Source organism: Echinops telfairi, unplaced genomic scaffold, assembly GCF_000313985.2.
Source record: "Echinops telfairi isolate 266 unplaced genomic scaffold, ASM31398v2 ScPeMD7_7468;HRSCAF=8506_0, whole genome shotgun sequence".
Taxonomy (NCBI): domain Eukaryota; kingdom Metazoa; phylum Chordata; class Mammalia; order Afrosoricida; family Tenrecidae; genus Echinops; species Echinops telfairi.
Genome location: NW_022111369.1, coordinates 41,688,788 through 41,702,222, shown reverse-complemented (window position 1 = coordinate 41,702,222; position 13,435 = coordinate 41,688,788). Strand labels below are relative to the sequence as shown.

At 41.9% G+C, this 13,435-nt stretch overlaps 1 protein-coding gene across 1 annotated transcript in view; it reads left to right on the top strand.

Annotated features, from left to right (window-relative positions):
- FRAS1 (Fraser extracellular matrix complex subunit 1) overlaps positions 1 to 13,435 on the top strand; it is a 593,853-nt gene that overhangs the window by 393,815 nt on the left and 186,603 nt on the right. Inside the window, exons 26-28 of the mRNA XM_013004822.2 lie at positions 199 to 469; positions 7,952 to 8,036; positions 12,202 to 12,528. Coding sequence (XP_012860276.2) covers positions 199 to 469; positions 7,952 to 8,036; positions 12,202 to 12,528 — 683 coding nt within the window. The remainder of the gene's footprint in view (positions 1 to 198; positions 470 to 7,951; positions 8,037 to 12,201; positions 12,529 to 13,435) is intronic.

Here is a 13,435-nt window from a genome sequence, read left to right as displayed (position 1 = left end):
TTTCTAGAAGGGAATTAAAATGCTGGTGTAACAATTGCAAATGATCCCATGAACATCCAGGCGTGAACCGCTGGTTAGGAAGAGGCTTATGTTGTGGTGTCGCGTCTGTGTAGCTCTGAACTTAAGTTACAGGCCCACTTCTTAAAGAACCTTATTAGTGACTGTGCCAAGCCTGACATTTGGATTCATGTTTTCCAGGTAAAACGCACACCCCTAGTCTTCATGTGAATGGCTCCCTCACCCTTCCAATTGGTTCCATGAAGCCGCTGGAGTTTTCGTTCCTGAATGTGCAAGCCCAGGGCGGCAGGGTTGAGGACCTCCTCTTTCACGTCGTGAGCACCCCCACCAACGGCAGGCTGGTGCTCTCCAGGCACGGGAGAGAGGTGCAGCTGGACAAGGCGGGCCGTTTCAGCTGGAAAGATGTGAAAGAGAAGAGAATGCGCTTTGTGCACAGCAAAGAAAAGCCCAGGTGACGTGGTCCTCTGTGCTGCTTTGCCCGCACCCCGTCTCACTGGCTCACTATCCACGCCTGTTCTTTGCGGGAAGAGCCCGCACGCACCACACATTTTCAGCTGCCTGTCATCATTTCGCTGTAATTGCTCAGCGAATGTGCTTCTGTGAAAGGCATTTTCATTTTATCACATAATTATGGGTAATTCTCTGATGCAACAGGAAAGTTCCTCGTCCAATTATCCAGTTTGGGGGCTCAGCAGAAGCAGAACTAGTTATAGACCCAGATGCTCCAGCACCTGTTTCCTCAACAGTTGGCTAATGTCCTGGGGTGAGGGTGGGCTAGAAGGTGGCGCACCTGCTTTGGAAGGTGTAGTATGTTCCCGCAAGTCTCAAAATGAGAAGGAAAATAGAGAGTCACCGTTCACCTGATGGGATTAATGGTGGTTCATTTCTAAGCCCGATCAAGTTTTCCCTTGATGCTCGCAGAGCATGCTTCTGACCGTCTTCCCCACCCCCGCTGACATATGCTCCAGGAATGCAGTAGGTTAGCTTGAGCCCAGGCCAATAGAGCCCATGTAATTAGCAGAGTAAATCTGAACTGAAGTCCAAGCCTGCACCCCAAAGATTAGCCTCTTAGATTCTCTTTCACCCTGTGCTGCTTAACTCAGTTAAATAATTCAGTCTACAACATGTGCAAATAAGGAATTGAAACTCCTCGATAAGGACAAGTGGATATTTTCTACTGTCAACACTAAATCTGAGTTTGTTTGCTTGGAGGTTTAGGCTAGCTGCTAAGTGGGCAGAAGAGGAGATTGTACTACTATTACTGCTCCTGCCACTTCAGTGCTAATGAGGGTAGTCACACTAAAAGATGGCTGAAGCGGAGTGAAAAAAAACAGCTAGCATTTATTGAGTGCTAACTACAAGCCGAGCCTGCTGCCCCTGGGTAGGAGGAGCAATTAAGGAGCTCAGCCACTACTGAAAGGTGAGAGGCTCCAGTCCACATAAAGCCTCTCAAAAGAAAGGTCAGGTGGTCTGTGTCTGAGAAGCCAGCTGTATCCGTAGGAAACCTGATGGAGCACAGCTGTGCTCTGACACACACAGGATTGCCATGCGCGTGCCTGGTCCCCTACAGACATTGTAAACACATGTCTGGTCTCTGTTGAAACGGGGCCCTGAGAATAGATGTAACCTTACCCAAGACCTGGCCTCGCATGATGGTAGAAATGTAACTCTAGTCCAGCGCTCGCTGATGTCACAAACCATGCGGTTAGTATGATTTCTGCATGAAGGAGCCCTAGTGGATTAGTGATTTCTTGTTAGCCGTTAACTGCAAGGTTAGCACCCAGCAGCACCATGGGAGGGGAGAAAGACAATGGGACTTTCTCCTCCCGTGGAGAGTTACAGTCTCGCACACTCACAGGAGCAGAACAGTGTCTTATGGGGTCTCTGAGTCAGCATTGACTCGATGGCTGTGAGTTTGGGGTTTGTTTTCAATCATATGCGAAAGAACGTCAGGGGACGCTGGGGGTAAGCCTTGGCTTGCTAGCCACAAGATCGGAGGGGTCGAAGCCATTCAGAGAAAGAGAGCTGAAGCTTTTTGCTCCCGTAAAGATTTACAAAGTCTCAGAAACCCTATCCTGGGTCAATGTGAGTCAGAATCGACCAGGTGACAATGGTTAAAAATACGAGAGGAATTACTAAACCCCAAGGAAGACCAAACATGATGGTGGGACAAGAGGAAAGTAAAAGGAAATAGAGGAAAGAACCAGGAGGCAAAGGACATTTATAGAGGTCTAAATACAGGCATGAATATATGTAAATATATATATAACGAGAAGGGAATAGAATTATGTACTCATATCTATATATTAAGGGTTAAGGTTGCAGATGGACATTGGGCCTCGACTCAAGTACTCCCTCAACACAAGACCATTTTGTTCTAACAATCTGGCACTCTGTGATGCTCACCTTCCTGACACGATCGCTGAAGACAAAATGGGTGCATAAGCAAATGTGGTGAAGAAAGCTGATGATGCCCAGCTATTAATAGATATACCATCTGGGATCTTAAAGGCTTGAAGATAAACAAGCGGCCATGTAGCTCAGAAGCAACAAAGCCCACATGGAAGAAGCACACCAACCTGTGTGATCATGAGGTGTCAGTGGAATCAGGTATCAGGCATCTAAGACCCAGAATAAAATCATACCCAATGTGAATGGTGGGGGGCAGCATGGAGTGGAGACCCAATGCCCACCTGTAGACAATTGGACATCCCCTCACAGAGGGGCCACAGGGAAGAGATGAGCCGGTCAGAGTGCAGTATAGCACCGATGAAACACACAACTTTCCTCTAGTTCTTTGGTGCTTCCTTCCCCCTACTATCAAGACTTCAATTTTATCTTACAAACCGGATTAGCCCAGAACATGCACACTGCTACAGATAAGAGCCCCTAACAAGGGAATCCAGGATAGATAAACCCCTCAGGGCCAACAAGGAGAGTAGAAATACCAGGAGGATTAGGGGAGGGGATGTGGAGAAAGGGGACATTGATCACAAGGATCAATCTATAACCTCCTCCCAGGGGGATGAATAGCAGAAAAGTGGGTGAGGGTTGAAGGATGATGATGTAAGATATGGAAATAACAATCTGTTACTTATCAAGCTTCATGAGGGAGGGAGGGGAGGGGAGGGAAGGGGAAGAAATGGGGTGCTGATATCAGAGGCTCAAATGGGAAGAGAATGCTTTGAAAATGATGATGGTAGCATATGTGCAAATGTGCCTGACACAGTGGATGAATGTATGGATTGTGATAAGAGCTGTAAGAGCCCCAATAAAAGTACAGAAAAAATAGATATAAGTTACAAAAATAAATTGAGGAACAATATTCATTAGTCTAGTAATACATCCATAGCATGGCAATACTGCATAGTCTGGAAGCAGTGCACGTGACGAGGCTGCCCAATTATTAGATATGGTCTTGGAAATTTGAGTTATCACTCTATTGCATAAGAAACTATATTATAACTTCTCTACATAGGAGGTAACAGAAGAGCATTGTGGCCCTCCACTGTATTATGAAAATTATCGATCTTAAGAAAATGTTTTGAAAATGATGGTGGCAACAAATGTTCAAATGTGCTTGACACAATGGATGAATGTATGGATTGTGATAAGAGTTACACGAGCCCCAAATACAATGATTAAAAAAAAAAACGAGAGGATCCCTGCTGGTTTAGTGGCTGTCATGTTGAGCAAGGTCAGCAGTTTGAACCTACCAGTCACTCTGTGGGAGAAAGGTGGGCTCTCTGGCCCTATAGATATTTACAGCCTCAGGAACCAGACGGTGTTGCTGTGAGTCAGAGTTTACTCTGTGGCAGTGAGTTTGGTTTCTTTCTGTTTCTGAATAAGGTAAGACGGACGGGGATGCTTCTGTTCTTAGGGACAAAGTATCATTGCAGAGAAGTTTGGCAGCAGAGATGGAGCTTGCTGTTCTGGTGTTTGATGTCACCGAACTGCTCTCCAAATTCGTGTCACGTGCCTTGCATCTATTCATTCTGCTGCAAGCGTAGTTCTTGTGTGCTTGCATTCCCCTCAGACACAGTACCCACAGCTCTGTACTGCACTGTCTTGAAATGGCTTGTCCAAAGTGTGACACTCTGTAGACAATCAGTGCTTGAAAGTTTGTTGATTGAACCTCTTTCACACCGGGCTGGTGGGATGCATCCTTTCGATGCATTTCCATTTCCTCGATGAAAATGACAGCAGCCATTTACATTTATCCCCGACCATTATGTATGCATTTAACAAGACAAATAGATGTCCAAATTCATGTTCTCGTAAGCCTCCTAATCTCAAAATTCTCTATGTGGCATATAACCTTTCTCAATGGATACGCGTCAATTTGAAATGAATGTGAATTGAGCATTAGTCTCAGTAAAGCGGTTCCATTCATGAAAGCATTACTTCAGTAATCAATGTGCACATAGTCAGAAGTTATTAGAGCGTAAACATGAAATGTAAAGATGAACGATGCAGCGGAGATTGTCATACCGACTGACCTAAGCGACCTTAACAGCACCTCGGACCCAATTTCTCAAATGTTGCATAATATTATATATTGTATATAAATACATAGTCTCACAGAGTTTCATTTATAAGTTAATAGTGTGTAATTATGTTGTTTGTAAGTAAAATAAGTTGGTCTTTTAAGGAAATGAGTGGTTTTATTCACGTGTCAATTTGACACATGTCCATAGAGATAGGGATTGAAGCAATGTCCGGAAACCGAGGGTTAATCTCCTTTTGGAGATCCTGGGAGGTGCAAATGGCTAATTCACCTTGAAGTTTGAAAGTTCAAGTCCACCTAGATGAACAGCCAGGGAAAGGCCTGGTGAACTACTTCTGAAAACCCTGCCCATGCAAAACCCCCACGGTGGAGCCCAGTTTTACCTGACACACACGGGGTCACCATCAGTCGAAGGGGACTTGTCCCGATTGGTTTTTAACCTCTTAACAGCTTGGTGTGTTTTTTCTTCTTGTGAATCCAGTGAGGGTTTTCTCATCAGATCCTCTTATGTTCAGCAACATACCAAACGTCCCATTGGCTTGCCCTGCTTCCATCACCTCTCTGACCCCTGCAGCTCCCTCTTGTTGAATGTCTTCTTCCCCCTTCCCCCAAGTTAACACCTCTCTCCCCTCTAATCTAGTTTATGGCAGGGATGTCCCCTGCCGTCCCTTCTCCTCCTCCCACCGACTGCTCCTCTGTGCCTTCCAGTCCACTCTGCCGCCTCTCCTTCCATATGACAGAGCAGAACCCTGGCCCTGGACTAGCCTCACAGTTGTTGCAGCCACCGTGCCGATCAATCTCATCAAGGATCTTTACTCATTCTTGCAGCCCTTCTACTCTACTAAGCATGATGCCTGTTTCTCCAGGGACTGATCTCTCCCGACAGCGTTCAATGTGTGAGATAAAGTCTCTCCATCCTTGACTCCAAGATTCACTCTGGCTGTACTTTTAAGATAGATTGGTGTTTTTCTTTTGGCACTCCATCGTACGCTCAGTATTTGTCACCAGCCCCATACTTCAAGTGCATCACTTTTTCTTCAGTCTTCTTGATTCCCTGCCCAACTTGCACATGCATTTGAGGCGACTGAAAATACCATGACTTGGATCAGGCGCGCCTTAGTCCTCAAAGTTACATCCTTGTTCTTCAGCACTTATGTATGTATGTATTACCCATAACTGATTTTTCTTTTTTACTTCTAGCTAGCTACTAAATTTATAAAAATCCAAAACAAATATTGAAAGGAATAATAAAATTGTTAGAAAGTCATGGAAGCCTCTGAAGTTACAAAAAAATGACAGGGGCAACTTGTCACCTAGGTGTGTGTTTTGTTTATTCCCATGAGCACACTGACCTTTTTTTTTTTACATTCGAATACCTTCATTCTGATTCCTTTGGGAATGAAATCCTCCTGTGGAGTAAAAGATAGCCACATGTGGTTGTAATGACTGTGCTACTCTGGCTTTGCTAAACTGTTAACACTGTTATTTAGATGTAAGTGCTACCAAAATCAAGGCGCTCGAGTGGCATCGTGGTTACGTGTTTGGCTGCTATCCGAAAGGTCAACCGTTTGAAACCACCAGCTGTTCTGTGGGAGAAAGAAGCTTTCTACTCATGCAAAGAGTTACAGTCTTAGAAATCCACAGGGGCCATTCTACCCTGGCCTGTAGGGTTGCCATTAGTCAGAATTGACTAGAGGGCAGTGCATCTTTCTTGGAGCTATGAAAATCATTCCCCTCAGTGAGTTGGGAACAGCCCCCTCTTCTTTCCTCACTCTTACTTCCACCAATTGCATTTTCTTGAAGTCTGGAGTTGGAGGGGAAGAAGGACAGGATTTAAAGGGGGGCAGAATGTGAGACCAAAGCTAGCATATGAGGGAAGACAAGAATACTTTTTATAAAAATCGGGCTTATTGAGGTATAATTTGCATTCAGTAAAATTCACCATGTTATAGTGCATGGTTAGTGAGTATTGACAAATGTATATAATCTTGTGACCACGACTGCAATTCAGATAGAGAATATTCCCAAGGCCCTAAGAAATCCCCTTGTGCCTCCTTAAATTCAATTATGTTTCCAACCCACCCCACCCCCCAGACCCGGCAACCACATCTATCTCTCTGTGTTCCTATACTTTCATCTTTCTTCAATGCCATATAAATGAAAGTTTGCAGTGTAGACTTTTGCTCTTACTCTAACGCTTTTGAGATTCATTCATAGTCTTCCATTTTACTTCCAAGAATACATTTTACAGAACCTTTACACCAAGTTCCCTTAAGGTAGACCAGGATATAAAAACTCCCATGATGCTTTCACCATGTCTCACCAGCCAGCTACTTGTAGCTATAAAGCTGCCCAACTCCTACAGCCTCTTCTCTCAGTCTCTGAAGCTGCTAGAACAACACATTTTCAAAGGAAGCGAGAGCCATAATAATGTGTAAACTGCATTTGGTCCTCTCTATTAATTAAGACTCTGGTTACAAACAATGGAAGCCAAGACGAACTAAATGAGGTGAAAGTAAGGCTTGTAACATTGAAAGGGTGGCGCAGATCTGAAAGACAAGGGCAGCTGCCTGCAGGGCAAATCTGGAAGCCGCACTGGTAATGGAAAGCAGTCCGGAGTCAGTTCTTGCCTCTCTGTATCTGTGTTCACTGACTTCATTCATCTCGCTGGTAAACCGCATTGTTCCACATTCTAGTCTGTACAGCAAACTGCATTGCCTTATAGTCAAATGGAGACATTGCCTTATAGTCAAATGGAGAGAGAGTAACTATTGGCTCTTAGGCCAGGTCCACATTCTCAAGGGATAGAATCACTATCCTTCCCTCTGCCTGTTCACACAGGGTGTGTGCTGGAGGATGGATGAAGTCTTGGAATTCAGACACTGTAGACCCTGTTCTTGGAAGTCGACTCACATGAATTGGGCAGGGGTGGGGGAGGTGGGTCTGGGGGAAGACGGATCGATATGAATTGGTCAGACTCTAAAAGTTCCATTCTGTGCTCCAATGTGAGTATTTTACTAAGTTGTCTTGCCCCAACAACTTCTTTTTTAAGAGTTTACTTAATCAATTTTAGGAAATTAGAAAAACAAAATGTTAAATAATTGTTATAAAAGGGGTAAAAATGCATAGTATTTTAAACTGCATTTTAAAGTGTATAATGCATAAAAATATATTTTATATATATTTGATTTTTATTTATAGTGTGACTATTATATGACTGTAGAGCATTTCGATCTAAATTCTTCAATGCTGGAAAATACAAGGGAGGAGGGTTTCTCAAAAAGTTTGGGGGGGAAAAAATCTGTTATCTTTTAACTACATTTTTTTCAGTGAACTTTTTGAAGCCCCTCATATTTTCTTTTTGTTCTTTCTAAAAACTCATTTAATGATTTTTTTCTTCTTTTATTTCTCCGGGACTTCTTTTAGGAAAGGTTACTTTTCCCTGAAAGTTAGTGACCAACAGTTCTTCTCTGAGCCACAACTGATCAACGTACAAGCATTTTCAACACAGGTAATAAAAATGCCAAACTATTAATTTCATATGCCTACTGATTCTCAAAAACAACTCAAGGTTTTTTGCCTGTACAGCAAAAATGATGGAACTAAATTATTATTGGTTCATTTTCCACAAGTAAAGCCACTGGAATATGTTTAGTATTTGGGGGCGATGCTAGTAAGAATATTAATCACTAATGTGTCTACAGCATTCTAAGTATCTTCAAACTCATGGAATCAACCTATGAGGTGCCAGCCCTGTGAGGCAGATATTATTATCCCCAGTGTACAGATGAAGGAAATTCTAGAGAGGTTCAATAGCTTTCCTGTGTTGATGGAGACCTAAGATTCGAACCTATGAGATCTGGTTCCAGAGTCTGTGTTCTTAGACATTACATTTTGCTATCTGATACCAGCCCTTCAAAATAATTAAAAGATAGTGGTCTACTTACTATGATTTTCCTTATCCTTTGATTAATGAATTTATCTGCATCTCTCTTGGAGATATAGAATTCAGTAGTATGTTTAGTTGATCCACCATGCAACTGGGTGCCATTTCATTAAGTTTAGAATACAGGCAATCTCCCGCTTATGAACCCCTGACTTATGGACAAGTTCTTCTTTTCTTCTTACCCTTTGCTATGAACATTGGCCCTCTCTTTGGACTGATTAAACTAGCCTCTACTCAACAAGAAAATTTTCATCACAATCACCTTGACTTGCAGCATGTGCATCTTTTGAATTATTGAACAGACACCTATTTTAACTTACCCTACACATTCTTTTCCTTTTTAACAGTTTAATTGGTATATCATTCACATTTTATACAACTCAATGTTTAAATATATTTAAAGTGTTGTGCAGTCATCATCACAATCAATTTTAGAACTTTTGCTTTGTTCATATACCCATTATTATTAGATCCCCACTGCTCTCCAACCTCCCCTGCCATAACCCAAAGTAGAAATTACGAATCTAGTTACTACATCTGTGGATTACTTATCCTGGTTTCATTTAAGGAAAAAAATCATTCCAAAGAACCCCTAACAACAACAACAAAATAAAATACATAAAAACCTCAATCCAAAAGCAAGCAGAAGAAAATAGAAAATAGAGTAAATTAAAAATGTATCAAAAGGGAAAACAAACGAAAATATATTAACATTTAACCCAAGTATATCTTCAGTCTCCCACTTTCTAATGTACCCTGTCTGAGAGCAAGGCCATTCACATCCCTAGACAATGGGCTAAGGGAGTTCAGTGGATGCTTAATCTTCATGGGTGCTTTGCAAATGGATTTTGGCTTTCCTCTCTCATTTGGGGCATTCTGCAAACTACGTGCTCAGACTTTAATCTCTAATACAATTCCTTCCACTGATTTTGGATTCTATTACTTACAATCCTTGGATCACACGGGCTGGTATGCTTCTTCCATGTGCTCTCAGCCAACACTTAGATGGCTGCTTGTTTTAAGAAAAGCTTTTAAAACCCTAGATGCTATTTGTCTGAGAGCTGATCACCATCTGATTTCTTCACCATATTTGCTATAGCACCCATATCTTCAATGATCACTTCATGAGGGCAAATACTGAGCAGGGCCACATCATGAGAACCAATTGTTCTTAGATTGGACTTACAATTAAGTGCGAGCTCAAAATTTATTAATATATCTAAAGTTTACATATACGTATATCCTTGGTCTACTTTTAGAGCAGCATTATCAGCTTGTTGAGAAATAATTTCAGTAGCCTCCATGAGACATTTGGCAGTTCTAATAAGTATCATTAATCTATCCAGTAGTATAGATTTTAAAGTACTATCGAGAAAACTAAAAGATACATATCTTGGAAAGCATTTTAGACTAAAATATTTGGGATATTCATTTATAAACCTTAAACACGTAAGTAAATGAGCACTGTTTAATAAAGCATGAATCCCTACACACGGTTAAAGACACAGGAAGTGATCTCACTTGTACCTCACAGACAGTCTTAATTTAGAGCAGTGGTTCTCAACCTTCCTAATACCATGGCCCCTTAATACAGTTCCTCATGTTGTGGTGACCCCCAAACCATAAAATTATTTTTGTTGCTATTTCATAACTTTAATTTGGCTACTGTTATAAATTGGGTGACCCCTGTGAAAGGGTTGTTCAACCCCCAAAGGGGTCATGACCCACAGGTTGAGAACCACTGATTGAGAGGATCTTGTTAAAATTGAGTGAGGCATCAGCCAAATGGAGCTGAAGAAACCATGGTAGATGTTTTAAAACTTAATGTGAACTGTACAATTATGCTTGATCTAGTTGAATTATGGATTGTTAGGGTATCTGTAAGAGCACCCAATTAAATTATTTAAAAAACTTTAATGTGTGGGCCCTTCTGATCACTCATCTGTCCATTTGCATTCATGCACTGATGCATCTGACTGCTCTAAGTATAAGCCATGGGACACTTCAAGTCTCAGAACTTACTGTCCTAGATGTTGATCAGTATTCAAGCTCAGAAGCTTATGTCCTCTTTATTTGGGCTAACTCATTTGCTTCCATTAGGTGCAGAAAATAATGTAGGATAGATATTGACAAGTAACCTCCTAAACTGTGAGGGTGAGTTCCCATAGTTCCCTGAATTGTACTTCTTTGCTGTCCCCAAATCAAATGAGTAGCTCATAACTGAACATTTTAATTTTATTACATGAGAGTTTTTGAAACCACTTTAACTTTTTAAAGATAGAGTTTGAGAAAAAATAGTTTAGTTTAGTTCAGTCCCTTTAAATGTCTGTAACATTTCAATGTAGTCTTGAGCCTTTCTGGCATTTTATCATGTAAGTTAATTTAGCCTTTTCCATATGTGAATTTTGATATTACATTTCACCTTTCCTTTCTCTTTTAGAATTTGAGAGACTATTCTCACATACTGAATTATAGCTTTAGAATTCTCTTTCAGGAATTCTGTGGGGTAGCTGTCATGTAGCTTCTCATTATGTGATTATTATAATGATGCATTAGTTAGTTAGATGTTAGTTAGATGTTACTTAAATGGCTTGTATAATTTCCATGAGCCCAAGAAAGTAGTTGTAAAGAAAGTAATTTGGATTAAAGAAGACAGTGTGCTAAGAGTAGTCCTGGATGGTTCAACTTCAAACAATATAAAATACCTATGATAGTGTTTTCTTTGGCTTCTGGCCTTGATGTGTGTGTGTTTCTTTCTATTGTGGTTCATTAATTTTTATCTTTGTGAAAGAACATTTTATCTGCTTGTTTAAGTCTGACAATCCTTAAGAAAGCCTTGTGCATTTTGCTATATTAGGAGTGCAGCGTGAACTAAGCAGGTGGTTGCCTTACTCACCAAGACTGTAATCTTGTCAGCATTTACAACTCCGGGTGGGGTTGGGTCCTATCAAGATTTGGATGAGAATTTGAGGAAATTTATTAGGAGCCACCAGCAATAGCATGGATTCAGAATGCAGAAATATCTTCTTAGCAGCATGCTGCAACATGACCTGGATCAAAGTGTTCAATTCTCAAGCACAGTTCTAACAATCCCACACCTCCTATGAGTCTTTCTTGTATGCAGGCAATTGATGGTTGGATTCCACAGTACTCCACTGACCTCAGTTTCAACACACCGTGTATGCCTATATAACAGAATCAAGAAAGCAAAGAAGTGAGAGATTTAGAAGCAAGTAGCTCTGGTCAATGGCTTCTCATCCAGACTATGGTTTAGGGATGGCTTAAGAAATCTCTAGAACAGTGGTTCTCAAAACTTCCTGATGCCGTGATCCTTTAATACAGTTCCTCATGTTGTGGTGACCCTCAACCATAAAATTATTTTCATTGCTACTTCATAACTGTCATTTTGCTACTGTTATGAATCAGGCGACCCCTGTGAAAGGTCGTTCGACCCCCTAACGGGTCACGACCCACAGATTGAGAACTGCTGCTCTAGAACCTAGAGGCAAGAGTGATGTAGCCACAATTACTGTGATTACCACAACTGACCATGCCCCTGACAAATGCTTTCTCTACAAAGCAGTCTGGCACCTTCCAGGACCACCTAGATTTCCTTAGAAAGTGGAGATCTAGCAATTAGGTGACACACAGCTGGGATCTAGTTCATGATATGGTTCTCTCTCTCTCTCTCTCATGACTTCTCTTCCTTATGTTCCCTTCAACTCTTTAGGCCCCGTATGTGCTGAGAAATGAAATCCTCCACATCAGCAAAGGAGAGAGTAGACGCATCACCACTCAGCTGCTTGACATCCGGGATGATGATAACCCACAGGATGTGGTAGTTGAAGTGCTGGATCCTCCACTGCATGGCCAATTGCTCCAGATGCTTCAGGCTCCCACAGCCCCTATCTATCAATTCCGACTGGATGAGCTCTCCCGGGGGCTTCTCCATTATGCTCACGATGGCTCGGATAACACATCTGATTTTGCAGTCCTGCAGGCCAATGATGGACACTCCTTCCGAAATATACTATTCCACGTGAAGATGGTACCCAAGGTAGGTGTCATTTATACAGCTACAGTTTTCTTGCACCTCAATGTAAAGTTTCGTGCTGATAGTACTTTTGTTAAACCATAAAGTTAAGATATGAATAGCTATTCATTTATTCAACTACTGGGTGGTACAATTTGTGATCAACTGCTAATCCAAAAGTTGGTGATTCTAACCCATCCAGTGACTGGCTGGAGCACAGAACTGGTGATCTGCTTCTGTAAAGACTGTGTCTAGACAACCGCAGGAAACAGTCAGACTCCGTGACACACAGGGTCACCGTGAGTCCGTGGGGTTGACTCATTGGCAGCTGCCAACAACAATCCATTTATTCAAACATTGGTTAAAAACCTGTTTTGTAGGTGCTTAGGAAATTCAGAAACTTAAAAACATATTTGTCAATCTCAGAAGGCATTATTTATTTTGTTCTCCCTTAAACTGAAAGACCTATTGGTATGTTCTTTACAAACGGAGACCTTGATGTTTTGCGGAGTTACTGCAGCATGAGCAAGAGCCTAGGAGTCGGGGCTTGCCTTTTCTTCTCTGCCCCCTGGAACAGCTCGTGAACTGTATATCTCAGAGTCAGGTAGATGCGTTTAGATCGAAGGTTCAGTTCACCCATTCTGTAAGCCAAACTGAAGTCGAAAAAGGGAACTCTCTGTTTTCATAGTTGTGCGACCCTCATGCTGGGTGAAATAGAGGGTGAGCAGAAGAGAGGAAGACCCACCCAAGAGAGAATGACAGAGTAGCTGCGACATTGGGTTCAAACTTAACAATTGTGAGACTGGAGCAGGACTGGGCATTGATTCATTCGTTGCACCACTCAGCTGCTTGACAGCCGAGATGATGTAACTCAGCACATGACAGAATCTAACAACAGCAAAGGGGTCCTTGGCTTAGGGAGTAAGGAGCC